This window comes from Puma concolor, chromosome D2 (genome assembly GCF_028749965.1).
Source record: "Puma concolor isolate L17-30 chromosome D2, mPumCon1.1.hap2, whole genome shotgun sequence".
Taxonomy (NCBI): domain Eukaryota; kingdom Metazoa; phylum Chordata; class Mammalia; order Carnivora; family Felidae; genus Puma; species Puma concolor.
Window position 1 is genome coordinate 7,631,233 of NC_141677.1, and position 16,801 is coordinate 7,648,033.

At 47.8% G+C, this 16,801-nt stretch overlaps 1 protein-coding gene across 4 annotated transcripts in view; it reads right to left on the reverse strand.

The window, feature by feature from the left end:
• The window catches only part of RNLS (renalase, FAD dependent amine oxidase), a 332,808-nt gene that overhangs the window by 28,401 nt on the left and 287,606 nt on the right, over window positions 1-16,801 (reverse strand). The window contains exon 7 of one of the 4 annotated variants that reach the window (XM_086679512.1): window positions 10,941-11,310. The exons of the other annotated variants lie outside the window; for them this stretch is intronic. Coding sequence (XP_086535638.1) covers window positions 11,122-11,310 — 189 coding nt within the window. The 3' untranslated portion in view covers window positions 10,941-11,121. Of the gene's footprint in view, window positions 1-10,940; window positions 11,311-16,801 lie in introns of those variants that run through there. 4 annotated transcript variants of the gene reach the window in all.

Below are 16,801 nucleotides of genomic sequence, written 5' to 3' on the forward strand. Positions count from 1 at the left end.
GCATCGTTAGCAAAACTATAAGGTGAGGTATGTTAAAGCTTGATATATAATAAGAGTATTATTAGGGTTCTCCAGGGAAATAGAATCTATAGGAATATATATATATATATGTATATGTATATATGTGTGTGTGTGTATATGTGTGTGTGTGTGTGTATGTGTGTGTACATATATATATATATATATATATATATATATATATATATATTTCTCCACTGGAAGTCCCAAAGTCCACCATCTGTAAGCTGGAGAACACAGAAAGCCAATGGTATATTCAGTTCAAGACCAAAAGCCCAAGAATTAGGGAAGAGAGGTTGGTGTAAATCCCCAGTCTGAGTCTGACAGCCTGAGAACCAGGAACTCTGTCTGAGGGCAGGAGAAGACAGATGTCTCAGCTCAAGCAGAGGGAGCAGATTTCCCCTTCCTGCACCTTTTGTGTTCTATCAGGCCTTCAACAGACTGGACCATGCCCACACCCATTCATGAGGGTGATCTTCTTTATTTAGCCCACTGATGCGAATGCTAATCTCTTCCCAAACCATCTTCGTAAACACGCCCAGAAAGAATGTTTTGTCAGCTGAGTGTCCCTTGGCTCAGTCAAGTTGACCCATTAAAATTCACCATCACAATAGGTACTTTTGGTAGGCAGACTGTATGGCCCCTTGAGATGTCCACCTCCTAGGCACAAGATTCTGAGATTATGTCATGTTGTGTGACGAGGAGGGATCAAGTTTGCTAGTCCACTCACTTTAAAAGAAGAACACTATCCTAATTACCTAGGCGGGCCCCATGTAATCCCAAGGTCCTTTCAGTGTGGAAGAGGAAGGAAGAGGAGTGATCTCCAAGGTGATGCGATGGGAGAAGGCTCAGCCCACCGTGGCTGGGTCTGTAGGAGGAAGGGACCTCCAGGCAAGGAGGGTAGGAGCTCCAGAAGCAGCAAAAGGCAAGACATCAGACTCTCACCTGGAGCCTCGAGAAAGGAACAGAGTTGTCCTGCTACCTTAACGCACCGTGGGACCCACTATGGAATTCTGCCTTCCAGAACTGTAAGATAATACATTTTTTATTGTTTTAAGCCACTAAGTTTGTGGTAACTTTTTACAGCAGCCACCGGAAACTCTTACAGTACTTGATAAATGTTAGCTAGTAGCTAGTGATTTAACTTTTTCCCTTATCAAGTGATATCCTTCCTGATTGGCGAGTTCGGGGAGATCCACATCACAGCCGGTGTCTCAGTGTGAATCCCGCCTCACCTCAGCATCTGCCTAGTGTTCTCAAAATACGTGCTCTACAGGGCAGTTAAGAGCACAAATTATTCTTGTTGTACTGTTGTCTGACCGTAAGCAATGGAAACGGACTGTCTAACTGAAGCAGGAAAGGAATCTGTTGGCAAGATATTGGGTAGTTCCCAGAATTAACTGGAAGACCGGAGGATCAGACTCAGAAAATTAGCCAGAGTCAAGAAAGATTGGGAATCGATCAGAGCTGGAAGGGTTCGGAGGTTGCCCCGGGACACTCAAGGCCAATAACACTGGACTCCAGATGCCACCACTGCTTCTGTGAATAATTGTCTAACTCTCTATCTTTGTGTCCCTCAAGATCGCACGTTCTGGGCAGAAATGTCCGACTGAGATCCTGCAACTGTGACAGAGGTGGGTCAGCCTCTTTGGCGTTTACAGCGATTGATGGTGCCCTACCTGCAACCAAGTCATATACAATGAGGGTTCTCCCAAGTAAGAAGACGTTGGAGCCCAGATAACTCCCCAAATGACACATATCTACTACACTTAAGTCCGTGCAAGTGGCTGGGATTGAGCACCATAGCCTGGGTAGTCTCCAAACAACAGAAATTTCTTGCTCACCGTTCTGAAGGCTGGGATGTCTCAGATCAGGGTGTTAGCAAATCCAGTGTCCGGTGGGGACTTGCTTCCCGTGTCCTCAATGGCCATCTTTTCACTGTCTTCGTACGGCAGAAGGACAAAGGAGCTCTGTAGGGTCTCTTTTACAAGGGCACTAATTGCATTCATGGGGTTCCACATTTATTGCCTAATTGTCTCCCCACCTTCAAATGCCATCATATTGGGGATTGGGTTTCAACATAAGAATATGGGCAGGGGGACACACAAACGTTCAGTCCATAGCACCGAGCATCAGTGTTCTTGCCCACACCACGGGGATAAGGATTTCTACTGATTCTATTCCACCCCAAGCGCAAGGTACATTTCAACTACAGCAGCTGCTGGAAGTTTCCTGAGCACAAGCGCTCACCTTCACACCTCTGCTGTTCCTTCTGTCTGAAATGTCATCTCTCCTTATGTGTCTTGTGACCTTCTACCCGTTCTCCAGTACCTAGTGTGCTATTCCTGGGCCTGTTGCGCTCTCCAGTTTGGGGTTCCTCTGTTCTGTCCTGCTCTGGAAGGGACCTACTCCGGCAGGCTGTGTTTCCTGGGCTTCTGACTGGGTAGGCCACCGGGGGGCAGTGGCCGAAGATGGCAGGCCAGGAAGAAGAGAGAAACCTACCATTCCCTCTGTTCCTTGGGTAGCATCTTCCCATCCAGCCGTGTTCCTTCTTTCTGGAAGGCCTTCGTTCCAACTTCTGCCAGGTGACCCTAGACCCTGAGCTTCATGAATACCAACTCTTCTCCTTGTCCCTAGAGATGGTGGCCCCGTGCTTCCTGCTGTTGCTAATCGGGGCGGGGGGGCTGGCCTCCCCGTCTTGTCTGGCTTCTTAGCAATTCCACAACTTGGAGTTCTTGCTACTGTTTCTATGTAACAAATTATCCCCAAATTCAATGGCTTGAAACAACCGTTCTGAGGGTCAGGAGTTTGGGAAGGCACAGCCAACAGGGTTTCTCTCTTGTCCACTCCGTCTGGGCCTCAGCTGGGAAGACAGACGCTGAAGGTGATGTGACACCGGACGTGGCGGGGGGCGGGGGGTGGGGGCGCTGGAATCGTCTGAAGGTTATTTACGCACACGTCTGCTGCCCGGGGTTTTGATGACTCAAAGGCTAGGACTGCTGACCAGAGCACCCACACAGGGCTTCCCATGTGGTGCGACTTCCTCACAGCACGACAGCCTCAGAGCAGTCAGACGGTGCCCACAGTCGCTCAGGCCCCAAAGGCCAGTCAGTGTCCCATCCAGCAACAGACGGAAGTCCCCTTTCACGTCCTAGCTTCTGAAGCAGCAGGGCGTCACTGTCCCCCTTCTCTCTTAGTTGGAACAGTCACACGTCCACCCAGGTTCAACGGGTGGGGGGAAGTGGGGGGTACAGACCACGACCCTCGATGAGACGAATGTCAAAGAAGCTTGGGGTGTTGTTTTAAAACCGCCATAGCTCGGTTGTCACCTTCAGGACAAAACGGCTCCATTTTCCTTACTTAGAATATTTGCTGTTTTCCCAGTTGGACCCTGAACATGGAGTTCAGTTCTTATTCGCTCTATTAAAATTTCTCAAATTCCCCTGATTCAAACCGGTGGCTCCCACCTTTGTGCTACCGTGACTCACGATAACATTTGGATAAACCATTCTTTTTTTTTTTCTTTTAATTTTTTTTTTTTAACGTTTATTTATTTTTGAGACAGAGAGAGACAGAGCATGAACGGGGGAGGGGCAGAGAGAGAGGGAGACACAGAACCGGAAGCAGGCTCCAGGCTCTGCGCCATCAGCCCAGAGCCCGACGCGGGGCTCGAACTCACGGTCCATGAGATCGTGACCTGAGCTGAAGTCAGACGCTCAACCGACTGAGCCACCCAGGGGCCCCTAAACCAATCTAACCATACACGTTTCCCTCACTAGACGGTGGGGTCCCGGAGGGGGCAAAACTTATCTATCTCAGTGTGCTCCTTTTTTTAAAAAAAGTTTTTTCTTGATGTTTTTATTTTACTTATTTGAGAGAGAGAGAGAGGTGTCGCAGAGAGAGAGAGAGAGACAGAGAATCCGAAGCAGGCTCTGCACTGTCAGCACAGAGCCCGACCCGGGGCTCGAACTTACAAACCTCGAGATCATGACCTGAGCCAAAGTCGGACATTTAACCAACTGAGTGACCCAGGTGTCCCTCAGTGTGCTCATTCTTGGCGCATGCCTGGAACACGGTGGGCAACGAACGATATATATTTAGTGAATGAATGCATATTTTACTGTAACATCACCGATCGCCAGAACCATTTTGGACTCAATACCTGGAGAAAATTGGTTGGAAGCACCCACAACTTTGCAAAGATTTTGACCCTTGCAATGGAGCAACTCAAATGCCAGCAAGGCCTCCCTCGTAGGTAAATAAGCGAAGCAGGTGAATGCAGAGGGTAGCAGGGGTGAGGCGGGCTGTGGTGAGTGTTTGCCCCGTCTAAAAAGGCCACCCGAATGCGGCCCTTGACGCTTCATGCTGCCTGGGACTGAGGGGGTGGCTTAGTGTCCCTAGAACTTCTGCTTTTGTAGGAGAAACTAGAATCTCACTATTTTTTTAAACACGAGAAAAGCACACAGTTTTAATTCTCTTTTTTACATGCACGTGGGAGTCTTTAAAAACTTTTAATTGAAGTTGATGTACAATATTATATCAGTTTTGTTGTTGCTTGTTTATTTGTTTCTTTTTTAGATTCCACGTATAAGTGGTGTTTGTCTTTTTCTGATTTATTTCATGCAGGGCCTAGAAAGTATTATACGAAATAGAATCTTGAATTTTATAATACCTTCTGATTTCTTTTTTTTTTTAATTTTTTAAATATTTGTATATTTTTGAGAGAGAGAGAGAGACAGAATGCGAGCAGGGGAAGGGCAGAGAGAGAGAGAGAGGAAGACACAGAATCCGAAGCAGGCTCCAGGCTCCGAGCTGTCAGCACAGAGCCTGACATGGGGCTCGAACTCACAAACAGTGAGATCATGACCTGAGCCCCAGTTGGACCCTCCACCGACTGAGCCACCCAGGCGCCCCTATAATCTCCCGATTTTTTTTTTTTTAATTTTTTTTTTCAACGTTTATTTATTTTTTGGGACAGAGAGAGACAGAGCATGAACGGGGGAGGGGCAGAGAGAGAGGGAGACACAGAATCGGAAACGGGCTCCAGGCTCCGAGCCATCAGCCCAGAGCCTGACGCGGGGCTCGAACTCCCGGACCGCGAGATCGTGACCTGGCTGAAGTCGGACGCTTAACTGACTGCGCCACCCAGGCGCCCCAATCTCCCGATTTTTAAGTGTTGTGAAGTAACACAACAGTTTTAAAACTCTTGTGCAGGCCAACCCTCTGCAAACCAAACTCAACATAACCAAAGGCAGGATTCTGCCGGGACCACTCATTCATGTCTTCTGATTTAGAGTTCCTTGGGGATAATTCTCTGATAACTTCATTAACCCAAACTTTCATAACCTGAGCTCATTCGTCCTAAAAACGTAATTTGTGAGAGAGGCATATAAGTTTAACTATTTAGACTCTTTAACGTAACAAAATAGACAATAATTTAATAGGATAATATAGTAAACTGCACTTGAATTTGTTCAGTTTGCTTCATGATGCCAACCTTGTTTGCTTTAAACGCTGCAAACTGGGGCACATGGGTGGCTCAGTCGGTTAAGCGTCTGAATGGCTCAGGTCATGATGTCACGGTTCGTGAGTTTCAGCCCCGCTTTGGGCTCTCTGCTGTTAGCCCAGAGCCTGCTTCAGATCCTCTGTCTCCTCTGTCTCTGTTCCCTATCTCTCTCTCTCTCTCTCTCTCTCTCTCCCCCTCTCAAAAATAAACATGAAAAAAGAAAGCTGCAAACCTAAAATTCACAAGAGCTTCATCTTTGGAGGACAAACTATTTTCTCCATATTTTGCAACTGATCAAATGCTCGCATGTTCAGGGAGAAGATACAGGTTGCTATCAAGTGATTCGCTCACTCTTCAAGCTCCTCATACAGATGACAGGCAGGCCGATGCCTCTAAGTTACGTAAGTAAAAGAATATAAAAGGAGAGCCCTGGACAAGAAGTCTGGGTAACTGTCCTACACGCAGTGCCTGACATGCGACAAGCACTGGGCTATGCTTACACGAATTACACCCGAAGGAAAGAGGAGCGGCCGTGAGACTTTGGACAGTGCACCTACGCTGTTTGTGTCCCTCAGTGTCCTTTACATTTAAAATGAGATATTTGATGGGACGCCTGGGCGGCTCAGTCGGTTAAGCGTCTGACTTCCGCTCAGGTTGTGATCTCCCGGTCGGTGAGTTCGAGCCCCGCATCTGGCTCTGGGCTGACAGCTCAGAGCCTGGAGCCTGCTTCGGATTCTGTGCCCCCCTCTCTCTCTGCCCTCCCCCGCTCACGCTCTGTCTCTCTCTCTCCTTCAAAAATCAATAAACATTGGGGCGCCTGGGTGGCTCGGTCGGTTAAGCGTCCGACTTCGGCTCAGGTCACGATCTCATGGTCCGTGAGTTTGAGCCCCGCGTCGGGCTTTGTGCTGACCGCTCAGAGCCTGGAGCCTGTTTCAGATTCTGTGTCTCCCTCTCTCTCTGCCCCTCCCCCGCTCAAGCTCTGTCTCTGTCTCAAAAATAAATAAATGCTAAAAAAAATTAAAAAAAAATCAATAAACATTAAAAATAAAATGAGATATTTGAAACAGTCATTTTATTTTATTACCTTGGTGAACATGTCCAGCACAAAGCCCAGCATCATGATGGGCAGGCTCTTCATTTCCTTTCTGTGGCCCCAGCTCTAAAATTCTATAAGCAAGGGGTTCCAAATCGTATAGAATGCATTGGCTGGTTATGCAACTACCTGATGACATCTCTGTCCTCTACTTTTGAATCAGGGGCGGGGAACGGACCGAGATCTGAAATTCATCAAAAGTCTCGGACTGCAAACCCCGGCACACGCACACCTCGTGCACACACACACACACACACGCACAAGCGGCATCTGGTTTCTGACATCTTCTTGTGACTTAGGGCAGATGCTCATGGAGCTGAAGTCCCTGGACCCCCTGTGTTTGAAGATTCCTTCACTTCATATTTCAGTGAAGCTTTTTCATGTGTCTGACACCAGCCAGGGAGTCTTTCTCTCTCCCTATGGAGTGCCACACCGCAGAACGTTTATCCCACACCCGAAGCGTGTCGGAGACGACTGCCCAGAAATGCTTTATTTTGCTGAACGGACCGTCTTCTTCCAAGTCTACCCATCCCTGTGCGTGTCTGCAGAGACACAACTGCGGGTGACCAGTGACCAGACAGCGGCCAGCGGGGGGGTTCCCCTGGTCAACCCGTGGCTGGCCTCCCGCTCCGTTGCATTTCCCTTCCTTCTTTCCTGCACCCCCAGCTCCTGTCCCAGCTCTGTTCTGTCATGTCGTACCTCCTTTCTGTCTCATCCCCACTACCCCGCACACAGCAGGCCCTCTATGTGTGACACGCTCTTCAGAGGGACCTGACGAACCTCTTCTGACGGAAAGTTCGGACAGTCCTCTAAGCTGCCAATCAGAGAGTCAGATTTTGTAATAATTCCTGGAAGGAAAGCCTGTGTTTTCAGTTCTGCGTGTCCAACCGCCCACGCCGCCCAGCCTTCCACAGAGACGCCCAGACCTCTGTCTCTGGGCACTGGGCTCGAAGCCGGGCTTCGTGCGCAGAGGGGGGTCCCGGGCTGCGGCTGGAGGGTCCGGGGACGGCAGTTTTTGTGACCCCATCTTCGCCTGCCCGCGTGCTCTCCTTCCTACAGGGCTGTGGTCTTTTTGCTATGAGACTCCTTCTCTGATATCTTAAGATGCTGTTGAGATTCCGTCCACTGGGTCAAGGGCCCTGTCCTTCCTCCTATGAGCATTTATTTACCCCCCTGTGCTGGCCTTGGTTCCTCAGGCATCTTTCCCCCTGTCTGGACTGTAGACCCCTTGGGGCAGGACTGAGTTCAAGTCACCGTTCTGTGCTCAGCTCCTAGCTTGACCAGTTGACTACTCTCACGAGAGCGTGTTTCTGTCGTGCATGTGTGACATGAATAACTCTGCGGGTCTACACGTCACGGGACGCAGAGGCCTGTGGCTGTGGATAATCCCTGCTGAGATCACACGAGTTAGTGGTGTTTTGGGTTTCAGTTCAGACAATAGTCACCGGGGCAGCAGAAGGGAAGGGTCTCTTCCAACACGTGGGCCCTGAACACTCACCCAAAGTCTTTGGGCCACACCGAATTTTTCTTTGGCCTTCTATAGCTTTGTCGAAGACAGAGGCAGCGTTTAGGGAAACGTTTGGGCAATGTCTCGGGGCAGCCAACTTGAGCGAGCTCAAAAACACTTCTCTTCTCCAGACCAGGCCGCCTGTGCGATTTACCCACCGCATTTTGGAGCCTCGGTCCCCGGCCAGGCCGGGGGCTCCGGGCTGTCTCTGCGGGTAGGGGGTAAGCTTCCACGATACTCTCGAAGTTGCCTCATCAGGCTTTGGCTCTAACATGACAGTGACCATCTGTCCTGCCCAATCCCTGAAAGGAACGACGGCTAAAGAGGCAGCACACTGACATTCAGGCTGGAGGGAGAGGGGTCCACACGGAGAGACTTCTCCCTGGTCGCCCTCACTGCGTCCAGAGGTGGGAGCCGGGGACAGAGTTCCACGTGGGCTCTGTCTCTATAGACGTGTTTCTACACGATGTCCGCACAGCCCTTGGAAATCGGCACCAGCTTTGCCCTGATAAAGCTTGTGGCATCCTCTCCCAATGTCCCCGCTGCCTTCCTATCATCAAAGGAGTTCACGGGTAGCCCGCTGCCCTTTCTCTGGCCTGAAATTCACTGACATCCTGTGAAAATGCGATGGAGGCTTCAGAATTCTGAGCCAGGTTTCTGCCTTTCCAGGAAGAGAGGGGCTTAGTACCCATACGCTGCGAAGAACAAGAAGCTTGCCTCCAGCGCCCTTGGCACTTTTCTGCTCCCTGCCTCCTCTCCTCCAGGCCTGGATCTGTCCCCTGCGGCCTGGCCCTCAGCCAGCTGTCAACTAATCCTTGCTAAGGTGCTAGGTGGCAAAGGCTCACGGTTACTAATCCTTGCAGGAGCCTTTCCACGTTAAACAGAACTTTGTTAGTAAATCAAAGGGCATTAAAAAATCATCGCCATAACATAAAAACAATTTCTTTATGCTCCCTATAAATCCTTACCTTTGGAAATGAACGTAGTTATGATTATAACCTATTTGCAGTATTTGGGTGGGCTTTTCTCCAGAGAGAAGTACATTTCACGCATTTCTAAGTGTCCCATCCTTCCTCCTTGTGATACTTTGAAGGTAATTTCTGCAGCATCGGCCCATCTCAGCAGGAACTCCTGCCCCCAAAGCCAACAGTCCTCCCCCTCTGCCAGCCTCCGCACCAATGAAGGGAGCCTGGGTGGGGGACCTCTGGATAGCCATGACCTTGTGCCCACCTGTGCCTAACCCCTGCCACAGCTGCATGAGCAGGACAAGCGCCAGATTCAAGGTGAGTCTACCTGAGCCTTTCCCCTAGACGTGTGCCATTAAAGCCACGGGAAAGGCTTATCTTGTAGCTGAACCTGCGACATGTTAGCCGAGAGGTGGGGTTTCCCGCAATTATGTGCGGAGAGAGGTGGACGGGATGGTGCCTCCGTGGGGCCCAGGTCCATTCCCACTCCCGACGTCTGTGGCACACACCTGTGTTTTTCAGTTAAGCCAGCTTTGGCTCATTCTTATCTCTTGCACATAAAAGAGTCCAAACTACTTACGGTAATGCTGATAAGAGCGGCCACGCTGAACATTCGCCAGAGACTTGACTCACACTGGCTCACTTAATCCCTCCCATTACCTAAGGAGTTAGCTCAGAGATGTTGAGTAATTTTTCTAGGATAATCCACCTTAACGACTTCTGCCCTGGGATTTGAACCCTGGTCTGTCTGATGCTACTACAGTCTTTGGTCTTAACTATTTATTACCTTACGTGGGCGTAAGTAGGGGGAAGAAATCAAGGCCTTCCAGGAATAAATTTCAGCCAATCTAATCTTCAGGGGCCGAAGAGAAGACATCATGAAGTAGAAACCACGACTTGCTCAGCCCCCGGGAACAACCCCGTGTAGATGGCAACACTTCTTCACTGTCCTAGCCCCTGCCTGCCTCCTCGAGCACTGCCCTCTCTCCAAAGCAAGAGAAGTGAGTGTTGAGCCTGTTGCCCAAATATGTCCATAATCCGTTTGGGATTATCCAGGGCACCTCTGTAAAGGGCTCTCTTGCCAGCCACCTGTGCCTGGACCACCTTTCCTTGCTTCTAGACCGTACCTTCTTAGGCTATTCAAACTAGTGCCAGTCCGTCTATCTATAAAATGTTAGTTGGCCACTGTCTACAGGCCTGTCCTAATCTTGAGCATGTAGGACAAATCAAACGCCATTTCTGCCCCCTGAGAGACCTCAGTGGCATTTGAAGATCCTCCCTCATGATACCATGCATCAATACCAGATGAGAGGCACACCGGCTCTCTCCAGAGTTCAGAGGAAGGGGTAACTAATTCTGTCCGAGGACTTTGGGAGCTATGAGATCTGGCACTAACCTAAGGAGAGGAAATTCACAAGTTTTAGTCTGCTGTGGTTAATCATCTGTTGGGAACTCACACTGAATTGCAAGGCTGTTTCCCCCACCCCCTCTTTCCCCTCAAGGATACCATGATCTCAGGAACTGACCGAATGGGTTACAGACCCCCACGTGCACTAAGGATTGTTAGCCAGCCGTTCAGGGGTATTGCCTCAGCCAAGAGGGAGTCTCTGAGCAAAGGCCTTGCTTCGTGGTCCTCATGAACAACAGCACATCTCTTCAGAACGTCAGCCCAGTGGAGGAAAAGGATGATTTTCTGCATCCTAGAGATCTTCAAAGATGGCCACTTGGAGCCATGACTATACGCAAAGCTTATCTCCCTCCAAGATGGGCACAGGGGAAGAAAGTTGTAGCTGGACCAGAAAGGCAGCTCAGGGTGGAGAATAGAGTTTCAGAAAATTCATACAAAATGACTCCGTTGGGAATAGTTTTTAATTGCAGGCAAGTGATTGGGTAGGAAAACAGTCAGTGTTCCCAGTGCAGAGACTTTGCATTCTGGTATTGATCTTGCGGCGATTCCGAAAGCCGTTTTCAGGGAAACGGTCACTCTTTCCCTTTACATAATGTTCATAAATGTGCAGGCAAAATAAATGTGTCATAGATGAAATTGCCAACCAGAATACCACCCGGCTGTCTCATGTGAGCTTGGTTTATGGATCCAGTGTTCTCCAGTTGAGCATCGCAAATCCACATAATGTTCCCGAGTGCTAAATTTGGAGCTCTGATTTAGCTGACAGATGTTTAAAATCACATTGAGTTGGACAACTCCCTGAGGAGGACACAGCTGCAGATGTGAAAGAGAGCAAGTTATTTCCAGTTAAGGTCGGCGGGAACTCAGCCTGAAAACCTTCCATCTCCATCCGCCTTCTTCAGACAGGATGAGATGGGCGAAGGAACGTTTGCATGCTGATTCCACCCACCCTTGGCCAAACCTCACCCCCTTGTCAAACTGTTTGCCAAGATAAATGCAGAAGTTGCATCTTGGGCCAACTGTGGGTGCTCCAGTCAGCCTTCATTGAGTATAAAGGGGGCTGCCAGCCCTTCAAAAAGTGTCACAAAGCCACATTTTGGAACCTCTCTGGTGGCATCTTAAGCCTGCGAATGAGGATGATTTTGGAATTCTGCACTTTGAGATTCTTCGGATGTCAACCACTCAGGATAGGTGGAAATTCACGTGCTGAATGAGGACAGAGAGGCCATGGCTCCATTCTCCCCACCCCACCCCCCCCCGCAACCGCCCACCCCTCCTCTGACATCCAAAACAGTTCCTCCTTCATTTTTTAAAAACAACAAATTTAAAATTATCCTAGAATCTTCATAACAAAAATCACATATTTTAGACTTGTTTCAAGACTCAGACTGAAATGGATTTGTTTAAAAAAATTGTCTGTGCATTTGATGTGGGAGACTAGTGACCTTTGGTATTTTGTGTTAAAAAAAAAATGTTTGATGTCTAAAATTTCCCTACTGAGCTTGTATTGTTTCTAGTCTCTTTCCATGATCTTTCCAGCCTACATCATTCCCCATGTTCAAAATCAGTCCTTTATTTACTCAGCGGAGGTTTTCACATAGTTATGAGCTCATCCCGATGGCAGCTTCGAATCAATGCAAATCGCGTTATGATGTCACAATTGATGCGATATGAGTGTTAAGTTAAAAGATCGTAAAACGATTTTAGGACAGAGCCCGAGAGACATTTCTCGTGCTGTCAGGGGAATGGCAGGAAGGGGGCCGCCGAAGGTGCACTGCATTCGCATCAGGGAGGACTGTGTGCACAGATTCTTACACAATCCGCCTTATCATTGGTGGAAATTGATGGGCAACTGGCTACGGTGACAGAATGGGTGTGGCTCACAATCTTCATGTAGTGTGTTGAACAGATACTATGTCAGGGGGGTGACAAACTGGGAACATGGCAAGCTCAGCCCCAGTGCCAATTAATCCCGGACCTACTTTGCAGATGGTCAGGTTGGGAGGCGTCTAGCTGGGAAGAAGAATTCAGGCACAGGATGAATAGGAAAGGCAGAACTTGACTCTCAGGCTGATGGGAGAATCTCAGATGGATTCCTGTGCCGCCATTTGTAAAAACTATACTTCCTGACTTCCTGGAGGAAGGACGTTTTACTACATGACTCAGTCTATGATGTTGAAGTATGGATTTCCATAGTCTGGAGTGTTAGATTATACACCAATCCGTTCCCGCGGACAGCTTCAGGAGAGTGAGGTTGGAAAAAGAAAGGAGCAAGTGATGAATTTCAAAAACAGGCCTAACCTGTTTGGTTTGTTGCAGCAAACACTTATTTTATACCTAAGAAATATCAATACAATAATTGAATCACACGTGCATAAACACAGTCCTCCTCCTGACAGAAATTTCAACGGAGGAAGGGTCAGGAAACCAGAACTGACTAGGCAAATTCTTTGACCTCATCTCTGAGGAATCACGCTATTTCTGGGAGAATAAAATGCATCAATAGGCACAGATAGGACTTTGAGAAGTTGAAAGGAGTCTGCAGTGCAAAAATGTTACTGCCGTCGTTCATGGTAAGACGTAAAGGGTAATTTATAAATCTTGCTGAATGGCTGTGATTTTAATGGTAATTCCTGGAAGAGAGTCTTTTGCTCATACATTTTCAGAGGACTTGGGACACTGAAGATAAAGGTTTAAGATTATGCATTTAGGGTTCTAGTTAATAAAATCTCATTTGACTTTTGGAAAGAACCGTCTTTTAAAGTCCATTTTGAACCCTGACCCCACCACTCACTTGTTGTGAGAACTCTGGGAAAACTAGTTAATTTCCCTGAGCCTCCATGGCTATAAACAGAGGATGTCGTAATGCCTTCCTCCTCGGGCTATAGTGAGAAATACATAATATGATAAATGTTCACTGTCGAACCCTTCTATGCATGGAAATCATGGCCACTCACTTCACTGGGAGGTCTCTAAGCAAAGCGCAATTTTTATCGGATGAGCACAAATGTTCGTTCTTTTGTGCCAATGGACACACCGACGTAATGGGGAAACAATAAACTCAAATCTGCAAGGTGAATTAAGGCAATGGTTAGGAACAAATCCCAAGCCTAAGATCCGGCCATTAGGTGGTAATGGAAACCATCTGACGAAATTCTGTAGACGTTCTCTTGCCTTAGGAGTGTTTGGGCTTGTAACGTCTGGATGTCCGAAAAGACAGGCTCACCTTCTCACCCGAGACCCAGGGATCCTTGGCACAAAGATCATGAGGAAGTGGGGGAAGAAGAGTGGAGGCTATGGAGCTCTGCTACTGATGAGCGCACATCCCTCAAGCTAAAGAACATTTTGGACACCCCAGTTTCTCCCGGACGTTCATCCTGTGGACTTTGTTCGTTTTCTAATTCTAAACACAAAGCTAACAGTAGACAATGTCCTCACATAATGGTTCCTTCCTACTTAGCACTAAAGTATGGTGTGGGACGTACCACATTAATCATCAGCTACGAAAGGACTGGTGTGGAAAAGTACCCGGGAGTGGGCTGAGAACACCTAGCTGGGAATCACATCGGCGGGTCTCACCTTGCGACCAGTTGGTAAAGTGAAGGTACGAAGACAGAGGAAAGAGGGGTTGCTAAAGACCCCCACCTCTAGCTGAGTGAGCAAAATGATCCCCATTTCCAACTTGGCAGAAGCCATCACATCAATATATTTATAGGACATTAATTATAATTTTAATTGGGGCTGGGAAAAGGGGGTAGTTGCACAAATGAAAAGGAAATATATTACCTACCATCACCGCGGGGAGTAACCTCCAGTGCCGAGCCTAATACCCTTCCTCAACTTAAATGGGCTTTAAGGATATGTGCTTATGGGTGCCAAGGCTTTTGAAAAGAAAGTCCTACTTGGAAACAGTTTACACGACTGTCCCTGGGAACCAGGTGAATGAATTATGGCCTACCTGCACAACAGTCTCCACCTGTAAACTGAGTCAGGAAAATCTCTATACCTGTATTTATAGCTACCAACCGAGTACATTCTGAAATGAAAACCCGGCTACCTCACTGTGTGTGGCGTATGCTAATTTTTCCCCAGGCGTATGAAGAATAAAACCAGAGGCACGGAATGTATACAGGACGAGGCAGAAGTTTAAGTTGGAATTTTCAGAAGAGCGAGATTGATCGGGGCCGAGAGGAGGGGTTACTAAATATCTAACCGCACCCGAATCCTTGGCTCCGAGGTTAAAAGAACACATCCTCTGTGCCCGTTTCACGTCATAATTCCTCGACCAACAAATCACTCAAAAGAACAGGAACTGGGAAGATGAGCGAACTTGGGTTGGTTCCCTTGGGCATCGCAGGCATTTCCTCATGACACCATTCTGATTTTTTCTTTCCTCCAAGATCAGCAGATCGGCAGGTGTTAGTGAGGGCTGGCTTAAGATTTCTCTTTGCCAAATGCCTATCATTTGGGCAACTGTGCTAAGGGCTTTATAAACATGAGCTCCTGCAAGGATAGAACCCACGCAGTAGCTCTATGAAGGTAGCTGTTATTTGCCCATTTTCCAGATGATAAAACTAAGACTCCAAGAGGTGAAATGATGTGACCGTGATCATGGAACAAGGCAGAGTTTGGACTGGAACTCATTTGGCTTTATAATGACTGACTGATATTAATGGTAATTCCTGTAAGAGAGTCCTTTGCTCATATCTTAGCGCATACTAACCCGACTTCCTGGAGAGCACTGTGCTTTTCAGGCCTCTATGGAAGGGTCCTCGGGCTGATTTAGACAAACAGCAGTGCTTTCCTTAGCCTTGAATTTGTATTCCCTTCATCTGACCTAATTTCAGTACTTTACCAATCCACTGATACCACTAGAAAAGAGAATTGCCTTTTTGTTTTGTTTTGTTTTGTTTTTCTTCTTTAAAACGAAAATCTCTGGGGCTCCTGGGTGGCTCATTCGGTTGAGGGTCTGACTTTGGCGCAGGTCATGATCTCACAGTTCATGAGCTCGAGCCCCGCATTGGACTCACTGCGGTCAGGGCAGAGCCCGCTTAGGGTCCTCTCTCTCTAGCCCCTCCCATGCTCACGCTCTCTCTCTCTCTCTCTCTCTCTCTCAAAAATAGACAAACATTAAAAACACATAAATAAAAATGAACATTTCTTTAAGGAAGTCAGAGCAGACCTTAAGGGCATCGTGCTGAGATAAGTCAGATGGACAAAGACAAATAGTATATGATATCACTTACGTCAGACACAAGCGTTTGTGCTTGACATTAATGAAAGATACTACGTTTGCTTAGCAGAAAGTAAGAAAGAACTTTTCATGACTTTAAAAAGCCTTACTGCAAAACAAACACACCAACAGCACATTCTTTATTGCTTTCTAGGAAAAAATACTGTATGCGTATGTGCTTGCCGAGAGCAATCGCCAACAGTTCAGATAGAATTAGGGAACGGATAATTCGGAGGATACCGGAAGGAGTCAGAGAAGGATTTGCCTAGATATGCTGCAGTAATGAACATGAAATTCAGTGATTTAAGACAACAGAGATTTATTTCTCACCCCTACTATATGTCCAACGTGGGTCAGCAGAGGTGAGGGAAGCTTCACCACCGGATGACATTGCCTGCTCAGGACCAGGCTGTAGGGTCCACCCGAGCAGGGGAAAGGGTACCTGCTGTCAGATGATGATATACGGAGGTGATGGAGAGCGCTTCTGCTTAAATTTCATTGGTCAAAGCGAGTCACGTGGCCACGGCTAACTTCGAGAGCAAGAAATCTTGGTGAACCCTGGTAATGTGTACCCCTACTGTGCTTTCCCCTTAGGCTTATTGTAGAGATTAAATGTTAATTGTGATTGTTACCATTTTTTTTTTTTTTTCAGTATTCGCTAAGAGGCGAGGCATTAGATGATTACAAAAATGAGCAGCATCGGACGTCTGACTTTGGTCAGTTCAGAGTTTAATGGAAGGAACAAAATTAAACCAAGAGCCCAAACACAATGGGGTAAGCGTCCCACCCCCAGACAGCTGTGCACTGAGGAAGGAGAATAGGGATCGGATGAATCCCTTCCGGATGGGCAGGTGGGGCATGAGGGGTCCTCATGGGAAGCTTCCCTGTGAAGGTCGTGCTTCGGAGTTTTGACAGATGAGGGATCTCAGATGCTGGGCAATAAGAAAGGCCACCCAGATGGAGATAAGAGCCTATAGAAAGGCTCAGATCCAGGAGAACTGCCCTGGCCTGACCGTTTGTGTCCCCCTCCCCACATGCATGTATTGGAATCGAATCCTCAGTGGGATGATT